Raw genomic sequence first — 25,145 nt, 5'->3', positions numbered from 1 at the left:
AATTATCATTTAAAAAACCTTAGAAATTAATTGGAAAAAAAAATAGGTTTCAGGGGTGTTATAGTTAGCTGGACATTTCACTCATACAAAACCATTGAAATTCCTCTGTTATAGTTAGTTGTACTAACTGTAACTCTCGTGCCCGCAATCCACTGGTGATGATGTCACATATTACATCATTCATGATATGGTCAGTGACATCACTGATGACATCACTGATGACATCATCCACGTGACAATCAGATACACCTCATCATACACTACTATAACCTTTCATCACTCACTGTAAAATACAGAGTACCATATTTGAATCCATTGACACAGCAATACAAGTATCTAAAAACCCACTCAGTGATGCCTAGATCTTCACACACATCTAATCAATTAACTTTAGATTTACTCATACATGTTGTCAATGATCAATAGAACAGTGTCAAATATACTTATACACCTATATTGACACACATCCTATTCACTTATGCAGTCATCCTACTCACGTTTGCAAAGAATGTATTATATTTACATTTACTCAGCAACACACTTATACAAATAGCACTTTATTTATTCATATAGATAGTAACTCATACTTAGTGTGTTATGAAATCACTATTACAAGTATACAAGTTATCTATATAGTCACTCATGCAATCAATGAGTTTTATGTGTACTTATTTAGATACAACAACTGTCACATACACTGCTTTTTATTTTTTCTACTTTGTTGGACATGTACTATTGAGAAATATATTTGCTCATCACCACAACCATAAAGATATTCACTCACCCAAACAACTGTTATAACATGTAGTCTTAACCTCATATACTTACTGAGTCATCTATTCACACATCTTTGGGCAGTCACACACCTCCCACCGAACCACACACACATTCACTCTCCCATACAAATATTCAATTAACTAATCAATAACTAATATAGACTTTCACGTAGCTCGTAACCAACTGGTGCAGCAGTTTACACAACAACTGACAAAGTGATACAGATATTCACACAGTTTAGTCACTGTCCAATACATTTAGTGCAACACCATAAATTAGTCAAGTAAACAGTCAATCACACTGCTACTAAATCCTCCATCCAGATATTTATATATCCACTCATTCTTCAATGCAGATTGCTATATATTTAATACATATTTAAATAACAAAACAAACAACATTCTGGATGATGTCATCAGTGATGTAATTTGAGATGTCATCAGTGATGTCCTCAGTGATGTCACTGACCATGTCATGAATGATGTAATATGTGACATCATCACCAGTGGATTGCGGGCGGAAGAGTTACAGTTAGTACAACTAACTATAAAGGAGGAATTTGAATGGTTTTGTATGAGTGAAATTTCCAGCTAACTATAACACCCCTGAAACCTATGGTTTTCTCAGTGAAGACAAGGCCCTCGAACGCAGTGGGTCAGACTACCCTCTTTCCTCTCAGACCCTACACCTACCAACTGCAGAGTCCCCCAGGGGTCCTCCATCAACCCTACGCTCTTCAACATCTACATGGATCCGCTTGCCCCCATCGTCAGAACCTACTGACTCCACATTGTGTCATACGCAGATGACAAGCAACACAAAAAGATGATGGACATGCAAATCAGTCTTGACCCTGTGCCTCATGGGAACAGTCCAAACCGAACTGCCAGGCCATGTCTTCCCTGGACAGGAATCAAGCATCCTAGGACCGGTTTCAGGCTTTCAGCCCTCATCAGCCAGGATAGCTTGACTCCAGTGGTGTAGTGAGAATGGGACCCACGCCTGGGCATACCCTTTCCACTTAGGGTGAAAATGCAACAGAAAAAGATGATGGACGGAATGTTGAACATTGTCAAACATTCACCCCCAGTCACAGATCTGGGTTTAATCCATTGTTATTTTGCTCACCACGCCACCCCAGTTCAGACATAGCCATATGCAAATCTGTCTTGACCCGGTGCCTCATGGGAACAGTCCAGACTGAACTACCAGACCATGTTGTCCCTGGACAGGAACCAAGCATCCTAGGACCGGTTTCGGGCTTTCAGCCCTCATTAGCCAGGATAGCTTGACTCCAGTGGCGTAGTGAGCACGGGACCCACGTTTGGGCATACCCTTCCCACTTAGAGTGAAAATGCAACACAAAAAGATGGTGGACGCAATGTTGAACATTGTCAAACATCCCCCCCAGTCACAGATCTGGGTTTAATCCATTGTTATTTTGCTCACCACGCCACCCCAGTTCAGACATTGCCATATGAAATCAGTCTTGACCCTGTGCCTCATGGGAACAGTCAAGACCGAACTGCCAGGCCATGTCTTCCCTGGACAGGAATCACGCATCATAGGACCGGTTTCGGGCTTTCAGCCCTCATCAGCCAGGATAGCTTGACTCCAGTGGCGTAGTGAGCACGGGACCCATGTCTGGGCATACCCTTCCCACTAAGGGTGAAAATGCAACACAAAAAGATGGTGGACAGAACGTTGAACATTGTCAAACATTCACCCCAGTCACTGATCTGGGTTTAATCCATCGTTATTTTGCACACCACAACACCCTAGTTCAGACAAAGCCATATTCAAATGAGTCTTGACCCTGTGCCTCATGGGAACAGTCCAGATGGAACTGCCGGCCTTGTCTTCCCTGGGCAGGAATCATGCATCCTAGGACCGGTTTCGGGCTTTCAGCCCTCATCAGCCAGGATAGCTTGACTCCAGTGGCGTAGTGAGCACGGGACCCACGTCTGGGCATACCCTTCCCACTTAGGGTGAAAATGCAACACAAAAAGATGATGAACGGAATGTTGAACATTGTCAAACATTCACCCCCAGTCACAGATACGGGTTTAATCCATCGTTATTTTGCTCACCACGCCACCCCAGTTCACGCAGACGACACCCAACTCATCCTCTCCCTATCCAATGAACCCAACACCACCAGACACAACTTTTGAGAAGGCATGGAAGGCGTTGCCGAATGGATGAAAACAGCTACCTACAACTAAACACCAACAAAACTGAAGTACTCATCATGGGCCCAAACCCTGATGCCTGGAACAACACCTGGTGGCCCCCGCCCTCGGAAGCCCACCCACCCCCACGGACCATGCACGCACCCTGGGAATCATCCTGGACTCAGAGCTCAAAATGGACTGCCAGATTAACTCTGTCTCGTCCTCCTGCTTCCATACCCTCCGCCTCCTACGTAAGACCTTCAAATGGATCCCCCTTGAACAAAGAAAGACCATCACTCACAAACCCCAAAACCTGGCTCTTCGACAGACACCCTCCGTGATGGACTGGAACCTGCGACCCTCCCCCACCCCCCCAGCACCTTGAGACCCTTATGGGTGAGTAGTCGCCCTTAACAAACACCTGATTGATTAATTGATTGATTTAAAGAAATAAAATATCCATAAAAGTGACCTGAATCAGATGGATTCACCATAGAACAAAACAGTATTTCCACTACAATGTTTGAGCTGCCACCTTTCTCAGGCAGTACAATGTGGTTTGCTCAGTGGCTGCACAGATGACACAGCAGAATTTTCAAAAGCATCATGAGTGAAGATTCCATTTGGAATGTGGAATCAATGGACTCCTGGGAGCTCTTGAGATACGCATTAATCAGTAATGGTCAGTCCATTTGAAGTTTTCTCTGGAGTCCAGTAGCTCATCCTTTAAGACATGCTCCACAGGGAACATCTTCAAATCTGGTGGTAAATGATCCACAAGGTTAAAATGATTGGCTACACGCTGGTCAAGTTTCTTATTGATTATTGCCGATTTGTGGTTCCTGAAAAGTTGGGTGAGGCTGATGATGTTCAGGTTCTTGAGGGGTGTGGTGGAGTTGGTGTTGTTGGGTTAATCAATATGGAAGTTGAGGTTGCTGAGTAGGATGTAGTAGTAGAGTTGATTGCAAGGAGGGCAATGAGGTTGGGGATTGTGTAGCAGAATGTTGATCAGGGTGCCGGGGGTCTGTATGCGAGGGCGCCTCTTAACATGGTCTTCACGTCAGTTTGTATTATTGAGGTGATGCATCTGATAGTTTCCTTGAAGATGATTGTGATACCTCTGCCTTGTTTCTTGGTGTGGTCACAGTGTATCATCTTGTGCAATTTGGGAGTGTCGGTGGTAATGTCGGAGTTTGAGGAGGGGGTTGAGCCACATTTCGGTGATGAAGGCAATATCCCTGGAGAGGGTGGTGAACGGTGTCCCAAATTTTGGGGGGGTGTTTGCAGAGTGAGCAGGCATTGGGCAGTGTACAATGGAGCGGCGTCAAGATGTTCTTGATTTTGTGAGCTAGAGTGGTGCAGGAGATTTTGTAGGTTGTGTCGCAGTAGACGTGGCAGTGTCGGCAGGGACAGGGAGCAGCGCAGGGGCAGGGACAGCAGGCAGTGCAGGGGCAGCTGGCAGCACAAGGGCCATAGGCAGCACATGGTCAGTGACAGCAAGCAGCGCATTTGCAGGGACACAGAGCAGTGCTGGGACAGCAGCGAGCGCAGGAACAAGACAAGGGGGTGTACAGTACTTTAAGCTCAGGATCAAGTAGAACATGGGTGGCCAAGCCCTGCCTCCTCTGGGCTGATGGGTGCGGACAGGCCTGCCCTTGCCCTGGGCTTCCCACAGGTGCCGCCAACAGTGGAGGCTGCTGGTAGGTGTAGTTTGGCGGCGAGGAGAGTCTAGGAGCATCTGTGAAAGGGAGTCAAAGTCTGTCTATGAGGCCAGAGGGGCAGGACCAATAGAAGCCAATCTGGGCTCTCTTCCTAGCTGCGGAGGCTGCTGGGCAGTGTAGTACAGCGACGAGGAGGGTCTTGGAAAGTCCTGCAAAGAGGGAGTTGAACTCCAGTTATGAGGCCAGATGGGCAGGACCAGAAGGAGCCAATCCAGGCTCTTTTCCTAGCAGCAGAGGCTGCTGGGAGGTGTAGTTCAGCAGCGAGGAGGGCCTAGGAGAGTCCCACAAAGCAGGAGTCAAAGTCTGGCTATGAGGTGGGAGGGGCAGGGGCACCACCAGCAGGAGCCAATCTGGGTTCTCTTCCTAGCAGCAGAGGCTGCTTGGGCGTGTAGGTCGCGGTGAGGAGGGTATAGGAGAGTCCTGTGAAGTGGAAGTTGAAGTCTGGCTATGAGACTAGAGGAACAGCTTGCATTCTTGTGTGATAGAATACCAGCTGTTGTGACCCAACAAAATCTGCAGTGCCACTGCGTCATTTCAATGCAGGGATGCACCTTATTTACAAGAATATGGCACACCCCTTTGTTTTCCCTTGTGTTGGCACTAAAAGTAGCTTCCTAGCACCAACACAGACACCCTTGTGCCATAGTGTAAAGGTGCCTGCGCTGCAGGGATGATTGTTTATGTGCAGGAAGGTTTCCCTTACTGCACATAAACAATCAACAATGGCAATTTGCTACTTCTATGCATGCTACATCCTGAAGCCTACATAGAAGTAGTAAATGCCCATTATCTAATTGTTGTTTTGTGCAGGAAGGTACAATTCCTGCACAGAAACAATCATTATTGGCATATTGCTCTCTCTATGTGTGCTGCAGAATGCGGCACACATAGAAAAAGCAAAAACAAGGAGAAATAAAGTATTTTCCTCATTTCGCCAATCTAACACCTTTTTTTGCATTGCATTCCTTGTAAATCTGGTGCAGCGTCAAAAAGCAGTGGGTGTTGTGACCCATTACATTACACTCCTCTTTCATGCAGAAAACTGTGTGAAAAGGTGCCATATTTGCAAATGTAATATGTTTCTGATTTTCTAAAATAGTGGCATTGCCTCTATTGCAGCATTTCCCAATGTGGGTCGCAAGTCAAATTCTGGTGGGTCGCAAATGTTCTGGTGTATGTCACATTTAAAGATTTTGCTTTATATGTAACTCATTCCGACACACTCCTAATGGTCAAAATGCTTTGGGACATATTTCTGGGTATTTGGCACTGCTGCCCCCTCCTCAAACTGAAAAGGCAGGAATGCACCATTTCTATGGCATGCGGTGCATTTCTGTCCTTTTCCCCTGTACTAGCTCCATTTCGACAGCCTAGTGCTAATGCAGGCACCTTTGCACCAGGGTGCAAGGGTGTGTGCATTGCACGCAGGTTTGTTTTTGTACACAGAAAATAATCTTTAAAATTAGGATTTTTCGGTATTCACAGAAGGCATTTAGGAGTCCTAACTTTACTTCTCCTAAACTGAGAAAAATCCTAACTTTAAGACTTTCGGTATTCACAGAAGGCAATTAGGAGTCCTAAAGTTAGGACTCCTAACTTCTGTGAATACCGAAATGAGTAAGTGCCTTCTGTGAATACCATAATGAGTAAGTGCCTTCTGTGAATACCAAAATGGTAGTAAGTTTAGGATTTTGTCTTAAGTTTGTTTTGTGAATCGGGCCCCGAGTCTAGCCGCAGATTCCTTAATGCCCGCCTGTCCTCCCCATTCTGCGAGGACCTTTTCAGGTGGGGCTTTATATACTCCCTTAGGGAGGCTTGCCCTTTTGCAGGGTTACATTCTTTCTACTCTCTAACACAGGCTGCTTCATTCTATTCCTCTGGTCCATTCCGCCCATTCTCTAGCTTTTAAATTAAGGAATCTGCGGCTAGACTATGTCTCTACCCGATACATCGTTACCGAAGGTAAGTAACTCATCCTACAGTAAAATCTCCCATTCTCATGTCTATTAAAGCTAGGTGTTGTTTCCAAAAAATGAATCTTGGATGTAAAAAGATTTGGAAACACTGCCTTATTGCATATGCTGCAAAAGCATGTACTGTGCAGAGTATCCAACAAGATTATATGTTATTGCAATGACTTAACGGTTATGCAAGGTCATCAGTTAAATTACTTATATTTTTGTTCAGGAAAAAGAAGTGGAAAAACAGAAGCTTCTGTACCAGCAAGCCAGACTGCATGACAGGGGTGCTGCTGAGATGGTGCTGCAAATGATCAGTGCAAGCAAAGGTAATAATCAACCATCTATTTTGAAGAAAATTCTACTTTATAGTAATTCATTTTTTTACTAGATATTGATTCTATTGCCTGTTGCTTTCTTGCTGTTTCTAAAGTAGGCTTATCTACTGGGTATATCTCTGATTTTTTAATACAACCACTTCTGTCCAAGTTCTGTAGTGTTTATAGCATACCTGTAAAATCCTTAAAATCAAACATTTGGTCCACACACCAAGAAATTTCAGCTGGCTCACAATTTAGATTTCTGAATTTATGTAGACTTATTTCCGGTGATTCATGTAAATGTTATCTCATATTTGTGATTTCCAGTTCTTTCAGTAATAAAGTCCTCCTTTATGCATTTTTTGGATTGGTTTGCACTATGAATGCTCTTTATGCAGTAAAACCGGATAGAATATATCTTTTAACCATCTTAATCAACTACTAGAGGCGGTCATTCATACTGAAATCAAAACAATGTATGGAGTCATACATTTCATAAAACACTGTGAGGACAAATGTCCCCAACCTCGCAATTTCAAATAGTTTTTTAAACTTCCCAATCTTTGAGAAGTATGACATTTATGTAGAGTTATTAGTGGCCTTCACAGGAGCGGCAAATTATTCTTGCTGCTTTGAAGGGCCATTGCTAGTGGTCTAACTGGAATGGATTGCAGTCATCCCTTGCTCTGAGATTGGACAGGCAAAGTTCCAAGCCCCTTTGTTCCTGGCTTCACCTCCTGGAAGGTAGTTCATTTTAGTTCTGCACACAGCAATGTTGTTTCCCTGTTGTACAGGATCTCCATGCATGTACACTTTCACACTTTCCTCAATACATGCACTTTGCACTGCTCATGCCCTCCACACCAGCACCTCTTACTTGTGGTTATGTGGAGGATTGCAGACAGCTATAGCATGTCCTGGTACAGAAAACTGAATCAATAGGTGGGTCAGAAACCTTAAATTGTGCCTCAGTGAAGACAGAGCAAGTCCATAAGATGTGCCTGTTCTAAAGAAGGATGAAGTTTCCAGAATGCACCCCGTTATTTGAAATAGGGTATTTAATATGTCCAGTCCTGTTTGTGCTCCCAGTGGCTATCAAATGTTGTATCCATTGCTTCCACAAGAAAACTGAGCATTGAATGAGAAACTCTGTAGCATCACCCGGGACCTGTATTATCCCATGGCAAGTTCCTATGAAACGGAAGTCCTACAGTGTCCATGGCACCAAGAACTGCAAGAAACTTTGGGGCATATTTGCAAGGGAATGGCGTTGTTGGCGTTAAGCTCGAAATGCTAATGCCATGTTCCCCGATTCCAAAAATACAGGGATGAGCCGTATTTACAAAGATACAGCATATCCCTGTGTTGTCCCTAGCGCTCACACTAAATGAAGCTCCGTAGCATCAACGCAGACTCCCTTGCACCATAGTTCAAGAGTGCCTACATTGAGGGAATGATTGTTTATGTGCATAAACAATCACAATTGGCAATTTGTAATTTCTGTGTGTGCATGTGTACATAGAAGTTGCAAATCGTAATTTTTGTAATGATTGTGTTAAGGAAGGGGCACCTACCTGCACATAAACAAACATTCATAATGTTTTGCTGTTTCTATTGTGCTGCACAATGCAGCACACATCGAAAAAATAAAAACTAGAATAAAAGCATTTTTCCTCGCTTCACCATGTAACTACACCACCCTTGTAAATATAGGCCAGATTCAAAATCAATGGGTTTTGCAGCAGAATGCCCACTGCCTCACCTATTGCCCTTCCCTTTCACGCTTTCATGCTAATTGTAGCATGAACGGGTGCCTTATTTACTGGGCACTGTTAAGCCACATTAAGTGACCTATCACCACCTTGTAAATAAGGAAAAGCCTATATCGCCACAGGAATGTCGTTAAAAGAGACGTTCTTGTGGCAATAGGGGCTTGTAAATATGCCCCTTCGTATCCAAGGCTTCTCATAGAATCTCATATCCTTCAAAACGTTTTGAGACTTGGAGTCTTTTTCTTGTGATGATGTTCATTATTTCCATGAGAAGCTGATCATGGCTGAAGTACTTATTTTATTTTTCACTTACATGTGGAGACCAGAAGACATTAATACGAAGGAGCAAACATTTAATACCTCTTTTAAGAAGTGATTTGCACATAAACGTTAGATGTAAACACTTAGCTAGCTTCATTTATGAGTGAAAAAACCCGTTTAAATTCAGGAAGATGGTTCTGCACCCGTAAATACATTTACATTTATTCAGACACCATATCTTGTGTGAGTAATGCCTGGGTAGGGGGCTATACAGGGTTGGAATGCCCTGGAAGATTGTATACACCATCAAAAGTACTTGTATGTTATCATTAATTAACCAATTACTGACACCTTTTCACCGTTGACATTCCTTCAAAGGCAGAAGTAAATTCCATTGTTTGTTGAAAGAGGAATAGGAACACTTTAACAATTAGCAGGGGTGTAGGATAAAAAAGTTAGCTGCAACCAGAACATATGAGTAAATATCAAACTATGCTGTGTTATACACATTTGGATCCAGAAGAACTCATTTGTTTTAAGAATGAGGTTCGTATTCAAACAAGCTGCCTCAATGTATTATTTGGCATTGTTTTGTTCCCACCCACAAATTTGAAGCACTCTCATCTGACAATTCCCTAAACCATGTTTGAGCTTTTAAAATTACTAACTTACACTAGTTAAATTAGCTATTTTTGTCAGGAAATTAGATTGTGGTGGCCTCCATAGTATATAAGGTTCACTGATAGAATATCAACAGACCAAGGGGTCCATTATGATGACGGGCGGACTTAGTCCGCCCGCCATCACATCGGGACCCGGGACCGCCCGCCATAAGTGCGGGGGTCCCGATCAGGGCATTAGGATGCGCCCGCCACACAGGCGGGCGCATCCTGTATGGGTGCAATTGCGGCGGGCGGAGCAGAAATCTCCGCCCGCTGCCATGTGAAAAGTGCACGTTTTGCTTTTCAAAGTGCAACATGACAGGCATCGCGAAAGCCAGGCGGGAGCGGTCCCGCAGGTGACTCGAACTCTGGCAGTCAGTCCCGCGCCGGGAGAGGTCCCGATCCCATGGGAGGTCGAGGGACAGGTCGCGGGCTCGGAGCCACCACAGTTCCGAGGGTAGGCCGCACTCCTCCGGGTCGAAGTCGTCGTCAGGTAAGAGGCACAAGAAGTCCAAGCGGCATCATCGCTCTTCGGACTCCCCCCGACGCTCGCACGATGCGGCCGGGGGTTCGGGTGACACCACCCACGCGGCTCCGTCGGAGTCGCGGGCGCCGCGTGCAGCTCCACACCCTCCGGTCCCTGGGCTGAACGCGACGCAGGAGGAGGTCGAGCGCTTCCTCATGGCCATGAGGAAACTCTCTCCTCCCGCGGGCTCCGCGGCGCCTTCGGGCCCTGCGGACCCGTCTGGGGCCCCTAGCGGGTCGGCGGCTCTGGCCCGGACGCCGTCGGGTGCTTCGGCCCCGACGCCGCTGACGCCTTCGGGCCCGGCGCCGCAGGACTCCGCTGGCCCTCCTTCGGGATCTGGTTCGTCGCCGGTGGATCTTACGGCCTCCCCGGCATCGGACCCGCAGGTGTCACCTCCGGCGCCGTCCTCGGGCGGCGCCGTCCCCGGTTCCACCTTCGTTCCTGTTCAGTCGTCGGGACGGCCCCGATGGGCGCCGCTCCAGACGCCGTTGGGTGAATTTCACTTTTATGAACAGGCCCCATTTGTTGAGAACCCTGGGTTTCAGGAGATGGGTGATGAAGAGGACTGGGAGGGGTCTGAGGACCCTCTGACCAGGGAGTGTCAGTCTCATGAGGACTGGACAGGAGACCTTGGGGAGGCCAGTGGCCTGGACCTCTAGCCAGGTTCTAAGCTGGGATGGTGCATTGAGCTAAAAAACGGTGATGGATTAAAACCATGATCTCTTGACTTGGTAAGAGTATTCTGCATCATTCAGAAACTCTGTCCATCACCACCCCCCTTTTCCAAAATCGGTTTTATCCACACTATGTGTGGGAGGGTATGCTCAGACGTGAGTCCCTTGCTCATTGCACCATAAGGATTCAAGCAAGCCAGGCCGAAGAAGGCTGTGATGCCAGAAACCGGTCCCCGGAAGCTTGTTTCCTTCCCAGTATAAGAATTGGCTTGGTAGTTTGGTTTGCCCTGTTCCCATCATGCACTGGGACAGGAACAGACTAATTTGCATATAGCCAGGTTCTAAGCTGGGATGGTGCATTGAGCTAAAAAACGGTGATGGATTAAAACCATGATCTCTTGACTTGGTAAGAGTATTCTGCATCATTCAGAAACTCTGTCCATCACCACCCCCCTTTTCCAAAATCGGTTTTATCCACACTATGTGTGGGAGGGTATGCTCAGACGTGAGTCCCTTGCTCATTGCACCATAAGGATTCAAGCAAGCCAGGCCGAAGAAGGCTGTGATGCCAGAAACCGGTCCCCGGAAGCTTGTTTCCTTCCCAGTATAAGAATTGGCTTGGTAGTTTGGTTTGCCCTGTTCCCATCATGCACTGGGACAGGAACAGACTAATTTGCATATAGCCAGGTTCTAAGCTGGGATGGTGCATTGAGCTAAAAAACGGTGATGGATTATAACCATGATCTCTTGACTTGGTAAGAGTATTCTGCATCATTCAGAAACTCTGTCCATCACCACCCCCCTTTTCCAAAATCGGTTTTATCCACACTATGTGTGGGAGGGTATGCTCAGACGTGAGTCCCTTGCTCATTGCACCATAAGGATTCAAGCAAGCCAGGCCGAAGAAGGCTGTGATGCCAGAAACCGGTCCCCGGAAGCTTGTTTCCTTCCCAGTATAAGAATTGGCTTGGTAGTTTGGTTTGCCCTGTTCCCATCATGCACTGGGACAGGAACAGACTAATTTGCATATAGCCAGGTTCTAAGCTGGGATGGTGCATTGAGCTAAAAAACGGTGATGGATTATAACCATGATCTCTTGACTTGGTAAGAGTATTCTGCATCATTCAGAAACTCTGTCCATCACCACCCCCCTTTTCCAAAATCTGGACACCTCTCCAGACACTGGTTTTGTCTCCCCTCCTACCGTGGCTTCGGAGGAGGGGGCAACCTATAGTGTGGTGCTGATGAGGGCTGCCAAGGCCTTGGGCCTTGAGCTCCCCGTCGCGGCCGTGAGGACTAACCTCCTCACTGAGGTCCTTAAACCGCAGTCAAGCTCGGCCGAGCCTCTGCTGCCCTTTAATGAGGCCTTGACCGACGTTCTTCTGGGCACTTGGCGCGTTCCTGGGCCAGAAGTAGGGTGTGGTTGCTACTCCCACTACTTTCTGGTACCCAAGAAGGGCAAAGGGGGCCTGCGCCCTATCTTGGATCTACGGAACGTCAACGGCTTCCTCCGGAAGGAGAAGTTCAAGATGCTGACACTGGCTCAGGTCCTAGCTGCCCTGGACCCAGGAGACTGGATGGTAGCGTTGGATTTGCAGGACGCTTATTTCCACATCCCCGTCCTGCCGGCCCACCGACGCTACCTGCGGTTCACGGTTGGCCACGAGCACTTTCAGTTTACCGTGCTCCCCTTCGGCCTTACCAGCGCCCCACGGGTGTTCACAAAGGTGATGGCGGTGGTCGCAGCTCATCTGCGCAGGTTCGGGGTTTCAGTCTTCCCCTACCTAGACGACTGGCTGTTGAAGGCGGGTTCGCCCCTGACAGTCGTCAGCCCCCTCCAGACTACGGCAGATCTCCTGCACCAGCTGGGGTTCTCCATCAATGTGCCAAAGTCACACCTGTGTCCCTCTCAGAAGCTCCTCTTCATCGAAGCGGTTCTGGACTCGGCGCAGTTTCGGGTTTATCCACCCGAACAGCGGGTCCGGGATATTCAGGCTCTGATTCCAATCTTTCAGCCGTTATACCGGGTCTCGGTCAGGTTGACGCTGCGGCTTCTGGGGCTGATGGCCTCCTGCATCCTTCTGGTGCATTATGCCAGGTGGCGGATGCGGGCTCTGCAGTGGGACCTGAAGTTTCAGTGGGCCCAGCATCAGGGCAATCTGTCCGACCACGTCCTGATCTCGGAGGGCACTGCGAGACAGCTGCAGTGGTGGCTCACAGACCGCGATTGGGTCAGCGGCAGATCCCTCTCCCTTCCCCAACCGGAGCACGTAGTTGTGACGGACGCGTCCCTCCAGGGCTGGGGAGGCCACATGGGAGAGGCGGAGATCAGAGGCCTCTGGTCTCCGGCGGAGACCTGGCTCCACATCAACCTGTTGGAGTTGCGGGCGATTCGTCTAGCACTGAAGGCATTCCTCCCCTCTGTCCGGGGGAGTGTAGTGCAGGTGTTCACGGACAACACCACCGCCATGTGGTACTGCAACAAACAGGGCGGGGTGGGGTCGTGGACCCTTTGCCAGGAGGCTCTTTGCCTTTGGCAATGGCTGGAACGCCAGGGCGTGACCCTGGTGGCTCAACACCTGGCAGGTTCTCTGAACGCCAGGGCGGACGAGCTCAGCCGTCGGTGCATGATGGATCACGAATGGCGTCTGAACTCGGACGTGGCGCAAGGCCTCTTTCAGCGATGGGGAGAGCCTTGGTTAGATCTATTCGCCACCGAAGAGAAAGCGCAATGTCATCAGTTCTGCGCGTTGGAATTTCCAAGGCGGCACTCGCTCGGAGACGCTTTTCGTCGCGAGTGGAGTTGCGGTCTGTTGTACGCCTTTCCGCCTATACCACTTCTGCCCAGAGTGCTGAAGAAGATCAAGCGCGACCGGGCCCAAGTCATCCTTGTGGCTCCGGACTGGGCGAGAAGGTACTGGTATCCAGAGCTACTCAATATGTAAGTCGATCCCCCGGTTCGTCTGCCTCTTCAGGAGGACCTTCTGTGGCAGCAGCAGGGGACGGTCCTCCACCCGAGCCTGTCCAGTCTCCACCTCCATGCTTGGAGATTGAGCGGCGACAGTTGAGGCCATTTGACTTGCCTCCTGAAGTCTGTAACGTCATTCTGGCAGCCAGGCGTCCCTCCACGAAGTCGGTATACGCCTGCAGGTGGAACAGATTTGTGGCATGGTGCACAGCAAAGGCTGTGGATCCTCTTGCTGCCCCTCTTTCTGAGGTTCTTCTCGTCCTTCTGTCTCTTGCCCAGCAGGGCTATGCTCTGGGCACTATCAAGGGCTATCTTTCTGCCCTTTCAGCCTCTCTCAGGCTACCTGATTAGCCTTCTTTGTTCAAGTCCCCTATTGTAAACAGATTTCTTAAGGGTATCACACACACGTTTCCTCCTGTTCCGTTTGTGATGCTTCAGTGGGACTTGAACCTGGTTCTTACCTTTCTGATGTGCGCTCCCTTTGAGCCACTTCACAACTGTCCTCTCCGCCTTCTGACCTTGAAGACGGCTTTCCTGGTTGCCATCACCTCTGCCAGGAGAGTGAGTGAGCTCCAGGCTCTTTCTTGTACTCCACCTTTCCTTTCTGTCCATCCGGACAAAGTGGTGCTACGTACCAAACCTTCTTTCCTGCCCAAGGTTGTCACGGCCTTCCACATCGGGCAGTCTATCACCTTGCCAACCTTCTTCCCGCCACCGCATCCCTCTAAAGAGGAAGAGCGGCTCCACCGTCTGGACCCAAAACGTTAAGCGCTAAGAAGGGGAAAACGGTGCACAAGAGGACCATCTCCCGGTGGATCATCTTGTGTATCCAGGCATGCTACTCTTTGGCTAGGAAGGAGCCCCCGGCTGGATTGCGGGCTCATTCCACCCGAGCCAGGGCGACTACCACTGCCCTGGGCAGGGGTGTGCCCTTACAAGACATCTGTCAGGCAGCTACGTGGGCATCGCTGCACACGTTTGCGAGACACTACTGTCTGGACAGCCAAGTCCGGAGGGATGGCTTCTTTGGCCGTTCCGTCCTCCAGGACTTTCTGGTGTGATTATTGGTTCGCAGACCCACCACCTGGGTTGGTATTGCTGGGGTATCTATTCTAAGGTAAGGAATCTAATACTAACGTGTCTCTTTCAGATGCACAAGTTACTACTTGTGCAACGATATATCTGTAAGAGACATTAGTTAGTATTAGATTCCTTACCGACCCACCCATCCTCCCCGTTCTGCGAACCAATATCTAGGGTTAGGGTTGTCCCCTTTCAGGGCCCTAGTTTCAATGGCACCAGTGTTGGTTTTTAACATGGCTCTGCGTTTCTGGCGCAGAAAAGCTGTGTCTAAGAACTGACGTCAGCACGCGGAGGCGGCGTCTAAGTACTCCGACGACGTCATCACGGCGCCCACGACGCCGACGACGGACGCGGAGCCGCAGACAACGCCTGCCGACGCGCAAGGGTACTGCTACGCAAAAGTTTCCAGATCCAGTCTGACGCCTGGGGATATTCTAAGGTAAGGAATCTAATACTAACTAATGTCTCTTACAGATATATCGTTACACAAGTAGTAACTTGTGCATATAATATGTAGAATAAAATAACTAGTAAATATATGAAAATAAAATATATGTAATATATATTTAAAAAATATAACACAATAACTTAATTTAAAAAAAGTTACACAAATATATGATAATGAATATATCATTTTATAGATATCTACTTGAAAACCAATTATTTAACTAATAATTTTATTTTATTTAGCATTTCAAACAATTTTAAAACTCTAAAAATATAACAAAACAAATATATATATGCATATACCAATAACAATTAGGGCCTTATTATGATGTCAGGCGGACTCACGCCCACCCAACACCATTGTGGAATCGGCACCGACTGTACTCCTGTTGGTGCTCAACCACAGAATTACAATGCGTACACCCATTTCTATATGGGAGTTTGTGCTGCAGCTGTCAACTGGCCGTAGCACCTACTCCCAAAAATAAATGGGAGAATCTGTTCATCCATGTACTCCCTGGCAGGTAGTTCCTGGTGCCTGCCTCACGGTGCTGGGATTAACAGAGGGGCACCATAGGTACCCCCTCGCCCCCATCCGGACGCCGCAGGGAGAAGGGAGCCCTGCTAGGTCCCCTCAAAGTCACTTTCCGACAGGCCTTCCATGTCGGAAAGCTCAACATGGAAGGCCTGTCGGAAAGCGACATTGTAATCCCTACTGCGGAAATGCCGCCCATAGGGATTATGGTGAGGCCTCCGACTGGCCGACGGGCTGCTTGAGCCCATTGGAATCCAGACGGAATGACTAGCCGATTTCCTTTTCCATCGCGTGCGGTCAAAAGCAAAAACCCGCGACGTGACTCTGAAAACCTCCGACCTTCTATTCCCACTTCAATCAGTACAACAGTAGGAAAAATATTGGATTGCGCAGGGGTAAAGTTTACTATGCCCACTCTAGTCAATAAATCAGTAGGGAAAGTGTTGAATAGCGGAGGGGTAAAATTGACTATTCTCACTCTAGCCAGTACAGTGGAGGGAAGGTGTTGGAATGCAGAGAAGTAAAATGTACGATTCCCACTCTAGTCTGCGCAACGTTAAAGGAAACAAAATATCTTGCACAAAAAAACATTATTTATAAAAACAAAGCAAATATTAAAAAATATAAATATGTTGTGAAATTTTTTTAATATATTTAATATTCAAAATGTTAAAAATGTAAAACATTACAATGTTAAATACATATCAAAATACCTACAAATGTTTTTATAATTAAAATACAGCAATAATATTCATTTAAATAATAGTTTTGTTTAGTTATTTTTAGCCCACAAAATGTATTACATAATTATAATTTAGTAACTTCCCACCCTATAACCTCACAAGACTCAGTACCTGCACATAAAATGTAACTATTATTAATTAATATTCAATTAATTATTAATAGTTACATTTTATGTGCAGTTAATGTACTTCCCACAATATACCCCCAAAACACACAACACAGACACATATTTAAACAATTAACATAATTATCAAATTAACCATTAATATTAATTTAAAATAATTATTAATTAGTTATAATTAATTTACTCCTCACCCTTTACCCCTATAAATCCCACAACCCAACCTACAAAACTGTAATCGAACAATTAACATAATTAACAAATATTTAATTAATATTAAATAACAACTAATTATCAATTAAATTAAAATTCATTCTTGCCCACCCTATCAATTAAATTAGTTTTTATTGAAAAGTGACGATAAACTAAAAAGATATCCCTTCCCACCCTTTAACCAAATATCCCCACCACCTGTACATAAAAATACACAATTAAAATAATTAATTAATGTTAATTAAGTAATTATTAATTAATTAAATATAAACTACTCCCCACCCTTTACTCCTATAAACCCACAACCCGTACCTAAACAAAGTTACACAACTAACATAATTGATGCCCACCCTTCACCCTTTTAAACCCCACAACCCACACCTAAAATAATTACATTAGACAATTCACATAATTATCAATCAATTAAAAAGAAATCGCTACCCACCCTTTACCCAAATAACCCCACAACCTTTAAATAAACAATACACAATTAAAATAATTAATTAATGTTAAATAACTAATTATTAATTAATTAAAAATAAACTACTCCCCACCCTTTACTCCTATAACCTCACAACCTGTACCTAAAAAAAGTTACTCAACTAACATAATTGATTATTAATGCTTTAATGTTAATTAACAAATTATTCAGTAAGTAAAAATAAATTACTTCCCACCCTTTACCCCATAACCTCACAACCCGCACCAATTTTTTTTTTACCCAGTTAACATAACTAATTATTAATTAATAATTTAATGTTAATTAACTAATTAATAATTAATTAAAATAAATGACGTCTCACCCTTTAACTCTATAAACTCCACACCCCACACTCAAATTTTACATAAAAAAATCTATGGCTCAATTAGCATACATAAATATCAATTAAATAAATAACATAAAATACAAAATATTCATTAATTTATTATAAATACATTACTTCCCAGGCTATTCCCCTATAAGCCCGCAACCTGCTACAGAACAAAAAATCTAAACATTTTATTAAATTAAATCTATTAACATGTACAAATATATAACATACCATAAACAATAATTATACAAAAATTGTACATCATATACATTTAAAGAATATAACAAAATACATAAAAATAATAAAAAAACGATATTTTAAATAACTATATTTTTGCAAACAATATTTATAACTGCGATATTTTAAAAATCGATATTACTTACCTTCCAATTGATATTCTTGACATCGATATTCTTTCTGACGATGTTTCTATGTCACAATATTTTAAACTCGATATTTATGTAGAACGATATTTTAAACTCAATGTTTTGTCTGGATACCAGTATATAGGCCTCAATTAAATCTACAGTCAGATGTGAAATGCTCACAAATACTCATTGGCCTTGAGCTGAAAGCCTCCCGCCTCTTAAGGGTTTATGGCCCCGGATGGGTTGGATGCACCAGCCCCCATGCCATGATGGCTACAGGGCCTGTGTTATGCCATTGCTTACAGTCTGATGTATGTGTTAACAAGCTGAAACGACTGACCAAACTCAGTTAGTGGCCTAATAATATTTGTTGTGGACATTCAATGCAAGTGCATGTTTTCTGCATTTCTGTAAGAAATGAGGTAACTAGTTGACTGGAGTGAGAGCCCTGGTCAAGCAGCAACCATATTTCTTGCCAAGGTGAGGGACAAGCCTTTCCTAAGTTAACCTGTGCCCAACCCTCTGGTAGCCTGGCACAGAGCAGTCAAGCTTAACTTAGAGGCAATGTGTAAAGTATTTGTGCAATACTTCAAACAGTAATACAGTGAAAAACACCACACAAAAAGGATTCCCCACCAAGTTAGAGAATAGAACTTTCTATGATTAACAAATTAAGTCAAAAATAGCAAAAACACAATTAGTAGAACCTAAGATATTTAAGTTGAAAGATTTTAGAGAAAATAGAGCCAAAAAGCACAAAGTTCCAAATGTGGATATCCGGCCGAGTTGGACAGGGACAAAGTCACAAATTCAGACCGACTGCGATGGAGCACTGGCTGGCTACAGGCACCCAATTAGGTCCGCTGAACAATATCTCTTTAATCCTATATCTGATTTGCAGAACTTTGCGAGGATCCCTGACACTCGGGCAGGACACAGATGTGGCCCTATTTTTATGCCATTTCGCACATCTAAATGTGCATATACTAAAGTTAAAAGTTCTCAGAGTTAGTTTAGGAGCTGCAAATGCACATTATGAAATAGAGAAATCCTTTCTCTCTGCTTCCGAGCTATGCTGTCGGCCCCACATGTGCTAACATTAGAGACATTCTGAGATACATGTGAGCAAGTGGAACAGTGTCATTGGATAAAAAAGATGCACAGATTTCATCCTTTGTGAAAAGTAGACATTTCAGATATATTTTCTTGTATTGAAGCACACTAGTAACTTTTTTCCTGCTTCCAACTGCACTTGACAAAATAAATGCTAAAAGAAGGAAATCAATCACAATTACATTTGTATGTTGCGAAGGGATACCATTAGTCTCTTACTTACACGAGAAGCCTTGATCATCAACAGGGTGTGATTTTGCTTTGTATAACGTATTTTTTAGATTGGGCAATATTTCAGTGGACCAACATGAGAAGCCAAGTAAATGCCAAGTACTAGATGCGGTGAAGGTCTTTCAAATGTCATTTGTGATTGTTCAAAGAAAGGCTGATGGCTCTTATTTGCCACGGTGTCACCATCCACTTAACATACACATGAAGGGTGTCAAGTGTCTTCCTATGAGGATCCCAAAAGGAGGACAAACGGCAGAAAAAACATCCCGACAATCTTGATAGTTTTTCAGCAGCCGGGGCAGGTAAGCGCGGTGGGGAGGACCGGGCGGGGCGGGGCAGGAGGGGGTGAGTCAACAGACGACGGAATAGGGAATATTAAATGAATAAATAATTCCTCTTCCATCGTCTGTCGACTCCTCCCCAGCCCTCTGGACACCATGCTTACCTGCACCGGCCGCTGCTGATCTAGAGGCAAGGTAAATATCTTCAGCAACATATCAATGTATTGCAAAATATAACACTTGCAATAACATAATATATGCCTTCAGAAAATCTTTATGTCTCAGCCTTTCATATTCTAAGGGAACTCTGATATTCCTGGAACTAAAATCTAAATAATATTGGTGTGGTCTAAGACATACACATCTCACTTTCTTTTCTCACAGAGGCACATTTTTTCTGGTTGTGAGGAACATGTTCTCTGGTTACGTTATGTTTCATTAAGTTATGTTACGTTATGTTTATTTGTAAAGTGCGATATCATCTGCCAGGGTTCAAATGTATATACAAAGTTGTTTTTCCAAACTGTAATGGAAACATTCATCAGATTTATATAGTTAATATTGGCATTCACATGCTGAGATAATTAAAAAGTCTAAATGTTAATTTTTCAAGGTGAAATGGGCCCAATGGTTGCAGCCACACTGAAGCTGGGAATTGCCATATTGAATGGTGGGAACTCTACAGTTCAGCAGGTAGCGTTACCATTTCCTTATCTCAATACTTTATAAATTCTTGTACAAAATAGGAAGAACATTTCAAGCTGCATTTCCAAAGCATTGTTGCCCAACTACCAAATATGAGCTGATTATTTTCTAACACCATTAACTGAATCATTACGGAATGGCAGGGGTTGTGCTGACATATTGTGTACTGTTATGTTATGACCATTTATTAAGCACACATGTCACCCGAGGGGTCACATGGCACTATAGCAGGTCCGACTAAGGAAGAGTCCCAGACATAGAAAAATGGGTTAGAATAACCAGGTTTTCAGCTGCTTTTTAAACATATTGTTATCTTTAGTGGCTATGACATGTGTTGGAAGCTTATTCCATTTGTTGAGGAGCTAGGTAGGAGAAAGATCTACCTCCATTTCTGGCGGTTCGAACTCTAAGGGGTGTCAGGTGTTTTCCTTCAGACCTGAGGATTTTTTTTGGTAGATACCACATACGTTTCTTGGCTAGGTAACTTGGCCCAACACCGCAAAGGGCAATACACATATTTTCGAAACAAGTATGCTTCCTAATTGGGAGCCAGTGCAGCGATCTCAAGATGGAAGATTTAGCACTAGTCTGGCGGTGGTGTTCTGCAACACCTAGAGTGTAGTATAAAGATCTTCATTGATGAACGCCATGAATGCATTACCATAGTCTAAACAGCTAATTATTAGACCCTTAACCAGTGTTTTCCTCACTGCCAGAGGTATCCATTGGAATATTTGTTATAGTGTTCGCATAATGCCATTGCATGAGGCTAGAGTATGGTTAACATGGTCCTTCATGGATATCTTGTCATCATCTTAATATGCCTAGGTTTAGCACCGAGGATTTTGTAGTTGGACAAGGAGCCCTGCTGGTTGGCCACCAGTCATTTGACCAAAGTTCTTGTGATTTACCAAATAGAATAATTTTGGTCTTGCTCTTTGGATCCAGTTGGTAATGTGAGGCATACAGGTAATAAATCTAGTTCTTATAGGATCAGGGTTGGGTCCCAGGGTGATTATCAACTAAGTAACGTCTGCATATGAGATTACATCAAAGCCATACATTCTGATTGCCCTTGCCAGAAGTGCTACATAGACGTTAAACAGAACAGGGCTAAGTGCTGACCCCTGGGGTAACCTTTTTGTCAACCCTTGAACTACAGCAGACTAGGGATTCGATTTGGGCAATGCTGGTACGTTCTTTTCAGAAGTTTCTCAGCCAGTTAAGGACTTTGCCTCCTACTCCAATCTCTTCTAACCTCTGTATTAAGATTGTGCGAGAGATCGTGTTGAAAGCAGCCGAAAAGTCACTTGACTGCCCGTCATCTAAAGAGAGTTTTATGTTATCTAGTACCTCCAACAGGACTGTTTCAGTGCTGAAACCGGCCCTGCAGCCTGATTGGGAATGGTCAAACAGTTGATGTGTTTCTAGATAGGCCATTAGTTGTTTGTTCACCAGGGATTCAATTGCTTTCCCAAAGTATGGCAGCAAGGATATTGGCCCATAGTTATTAAGTTCTTTCGGTTCAGCCAATTGTTTTTTTAGAATTGGTTTAACCCTTGCTGACTTCCATTTAATAGTAACGGTCTCAAAATGTAAAGACATATTGAAAAGCTCAGTGAGGCTATGAAGTAGTGCGGGAGACAGAATAAACAAAATGTGAGGTGGAGCTTGATTGTCAGGGGAACCTGATTTGATCATGTTAAGTGCAACTCCGACCTCCTCCTGAGTTCGGTATGTTCATGCAGCCTTCCTCAACATTTAGATTTGCTATCCTCATATTAGAAATGGTGTTATACATTTTATAGATGTTTTCACAAAAATTATTTTAGTATTATGAAGGTGCATTCGTGTTCATAGTAAATTGTGTCAGGTTCTATCATTCAGTTCAGAAAATTTATGTGTTCTTCATGCCATTGTCTCATTCGCTGCCAAATGTCTTTGGAAATATTGTCAGTGGAGAATTCTAAATACAAATTTAAAAAAAATGAAAAACTCTGCAGAATGTCCAGATGCCAAGTGTAAACGAGATTTACTTCATTATATATTCTGTTGCACCATCTCTCCACCAGCTACTGTTTTTTATTTGCTTGGGAATACTCTAATTTACGGACCTGCAGAGATGCACCTGGTGATGCAGATTTGCTGAATATCATTTATATTTTGAGCTCCAAACTGAAATGCCTTTCTTCAGGTTGATTCTAAAAGCCATGAAAAATTGGTTTTAATCACAATATATAAAAGAATGTTTGTTCAGTCAACAAACTACCCTTTTAAGACACCAGTTCATCTTATTACCATATGACATGGGACTGCCCAGGAGTGAGACCTCTTTGGGAGGGGGCCACGGAGAGTATTCTAGAAGCCTTGGAGAAAGAACACACCCCTACACCTCAGCTGGGTCTTTTAAATGTATAGGGGCCGACAGACCCGACGGAAACTGAACGACAATTTATAACACAGGCCTACACGTTAGTCAAGAGGGAGATAGTGAGGAAATGGGGAGTGGCATACAGTCCCTCCTTTGGATGTGGACCAGGGAAGTGTATGATTGCGGAAAAAGAGGTGTTAAAAGTAAGAGGGTGCCCCATAAAATGGGGCAAAAAGTGGGGCAAATGGAATGTCTATCAAAGTGATTTATGTGTGTCCCCAACAACAGAACTGGAATTGCAATGTACAAAAACGAAGATGTCAAGTTACGCCCTGATCGCGCTAAATGTATTACATAAGAGTACTGTTATGCATGCTGAAATTTGCCAATTATCTCTTGATTATGCATTTGATTTGTTATTGTTCAAACTCAATAAATAGATTTTGTTTTAAAAAGACACCAGTTATATGTGCCAGATATAGTTTTTAGAAAGTTCTGTAATGTCACAGCAACATTTATGATTCTCTTTAAGATAAATTTATAAAAAAGCAAAACATTTAATTTGAGAATCAATGTTAGTTATTTATTTTAACAACCCAAACTGTCTAGCTCTTGCTATGCTTGCATAATGCTTGCACTAAATCTGCATTTTGTGACATCAATGTGTTTACATACAATGTAGAGAAATATCAAATAAAAAAGTAGAGTATTAGCAACAGAGAACCACAGGCCAAACCTTATTATATGTGCCATTCACATTTCAAATTGAAACCATTTACTTCTATTAGTATTTCCCCTAAAATATATTCACCACTCCATTTCTGTGAATGGTTGTATTTTACTTCTATCTTACATGTGACATATTCCTGAAATGTTAGCTTTTGATTTTAAGAGCATTTTATATGAGCAGTTATGTTTTGCACCTGAACTAGGTGTGACATACCCAGAAAGTTCTGGGAGTGAGAAATGTTCACTCTAGCTCCTCATTTGTAAATATTTTTTTCCGTGAGAAAGCATGTCTTACTCTTGCCTTACAAAGTCATGAGTATATCAAACCTAAATCTGCAGTAAGACACAGCTGTTTACAGAAAACAGTTAATGAATTTCTGGAAATTTAGAGTGGTTTAAGCTTCATATGAATATGTTTATCTGGGTCTTTTACACTTTTCTCTCACTTTTCTCAGCGGTCTCCGTTAGCACTGTAAGCAAGAAAAAAACAATGGTGAAAGTGTGTAGATGGTGTCATTCCTGGCACATAGTAGCCAGACTGTATTACCTTTGTGGCAGAGAGTTTGCCACAGAGGCAACAGCCCAATACCCCAAAATTGAACGGAGGAGAGAGATCCACCGAATCCTACTGAAACATTGCATCTTTGGATACTTCGATGCATCTTCAATTGCACCTTTTTGTGTTGCTGTGATCAATGTCTTAGACCTAGCCAGTCCTAAGGTGGATAATTTGTACTTTGAAACAACCACGCCGTCTTTCTCTGGATGCTCTCCTTTGTAAATTCCCTAACACGGTATTCTGATCGATACATCTTTCTGTGGATTCCTCAACTTGTGACTATCCCCCTGCGCCAACAGCATTCGGAGGTTTTTTGTAGCTCTCCACACCGACAAGGACGACGTCACAGAACCATGGCTCCGCTCGCGACTCCGCTGACGTCACTGGAGCCATAATAGAGCCTTTGTCGGCGTGATGACGTCAGTTCCCTTTTTTCCGCGCCGTCGACGCTAACGGTTTTTCTAGGACTCTACGTAGTTTCACTTGCTACTTTGTGTTTCTGGCTGTATTCCTGTGCTTCTTCTTGTTTCCTTTCAAGGATGTCGTCGAGGAAGTCCAGGTTCAAGCCCCGCAGGGAGTGCGGAGGATATATGTCCATTACAGATCCGCATGAAGATTGTGTTTGGTGCCTGTCGTCGGATCACAACGTCGAGTGATGTACCTGCTGTAGGAAAATGAATCCGAAGGCATTGAAGGAGAGAGAAGCAAAACTCTTCATGGCGAAGATGAGAAAGGAGAAAAGAGGTAGAAGAAGTTCAAGGTCGAGGTCTCGTTCCAGGTCGAGGTCGAGGTTGGGCTGGAAGTCGACGTCGGGAAATGCTTCGAGAGCCAAGAAGCATAAGAAGAAGAAGAGGCATTCTTCAAAATGCCATTCTGATAGAGAAGCGGTGCCGAAGTCGACCTCTCCAGCTCGTCGACGCCGTAAGGACTTCGTGTCTCCTTCTCCCTCGAATCCGGCTTCTCCTGCAAGATCGGCTTCTCCTGCAGCTTCTCCAGCTCAATCTCCGACGCTGGTTCATT

General features: G+C 44.2%; 1 protein-coding gene across 1 annotated transcript in view; it reads left to right on the top strand.

Annotated features, from left to right (window-relative positions):
* Positions 1–25,145, top strand: part of RYR2 (ryanodine receptor 2) — a 3,071,198-nt gene that overhangs the window by 2,403,568 nt on the left and 642,485 nt on the right. The window contains exons 76-77 of the mRNA XM_078648003.1: positions 6,860–6,959; positions 20,375–20,454. Coding sequence (XP_078504129.1) covers positions 6,860–6,959; positions 20,375–20,454 — 180 coding nt within the window. The remainder of the gene's footprint in view (positions 1–6,859; positions 6,960–20,374; positions 20,455–25,145) is intronic.

The sequence above is a fragment of the Lissotriton helveticus genome, chromosome 6 (genome assembly GCF_964261635.1).
Source record: "Lissotriton helveticus chromosome 6, aLisHel1.1, whole genome shotgun sequence".
Taxonomy (NCBI): Eukaryota; Metazoa; Chordata; class Amphibia; order Caudata; family Salamandridae; genus Lissotriton; species Lissotriton helveticus.
This window is presented reverse-complemented; position numbering and strand designations above follow the sequence as displayed.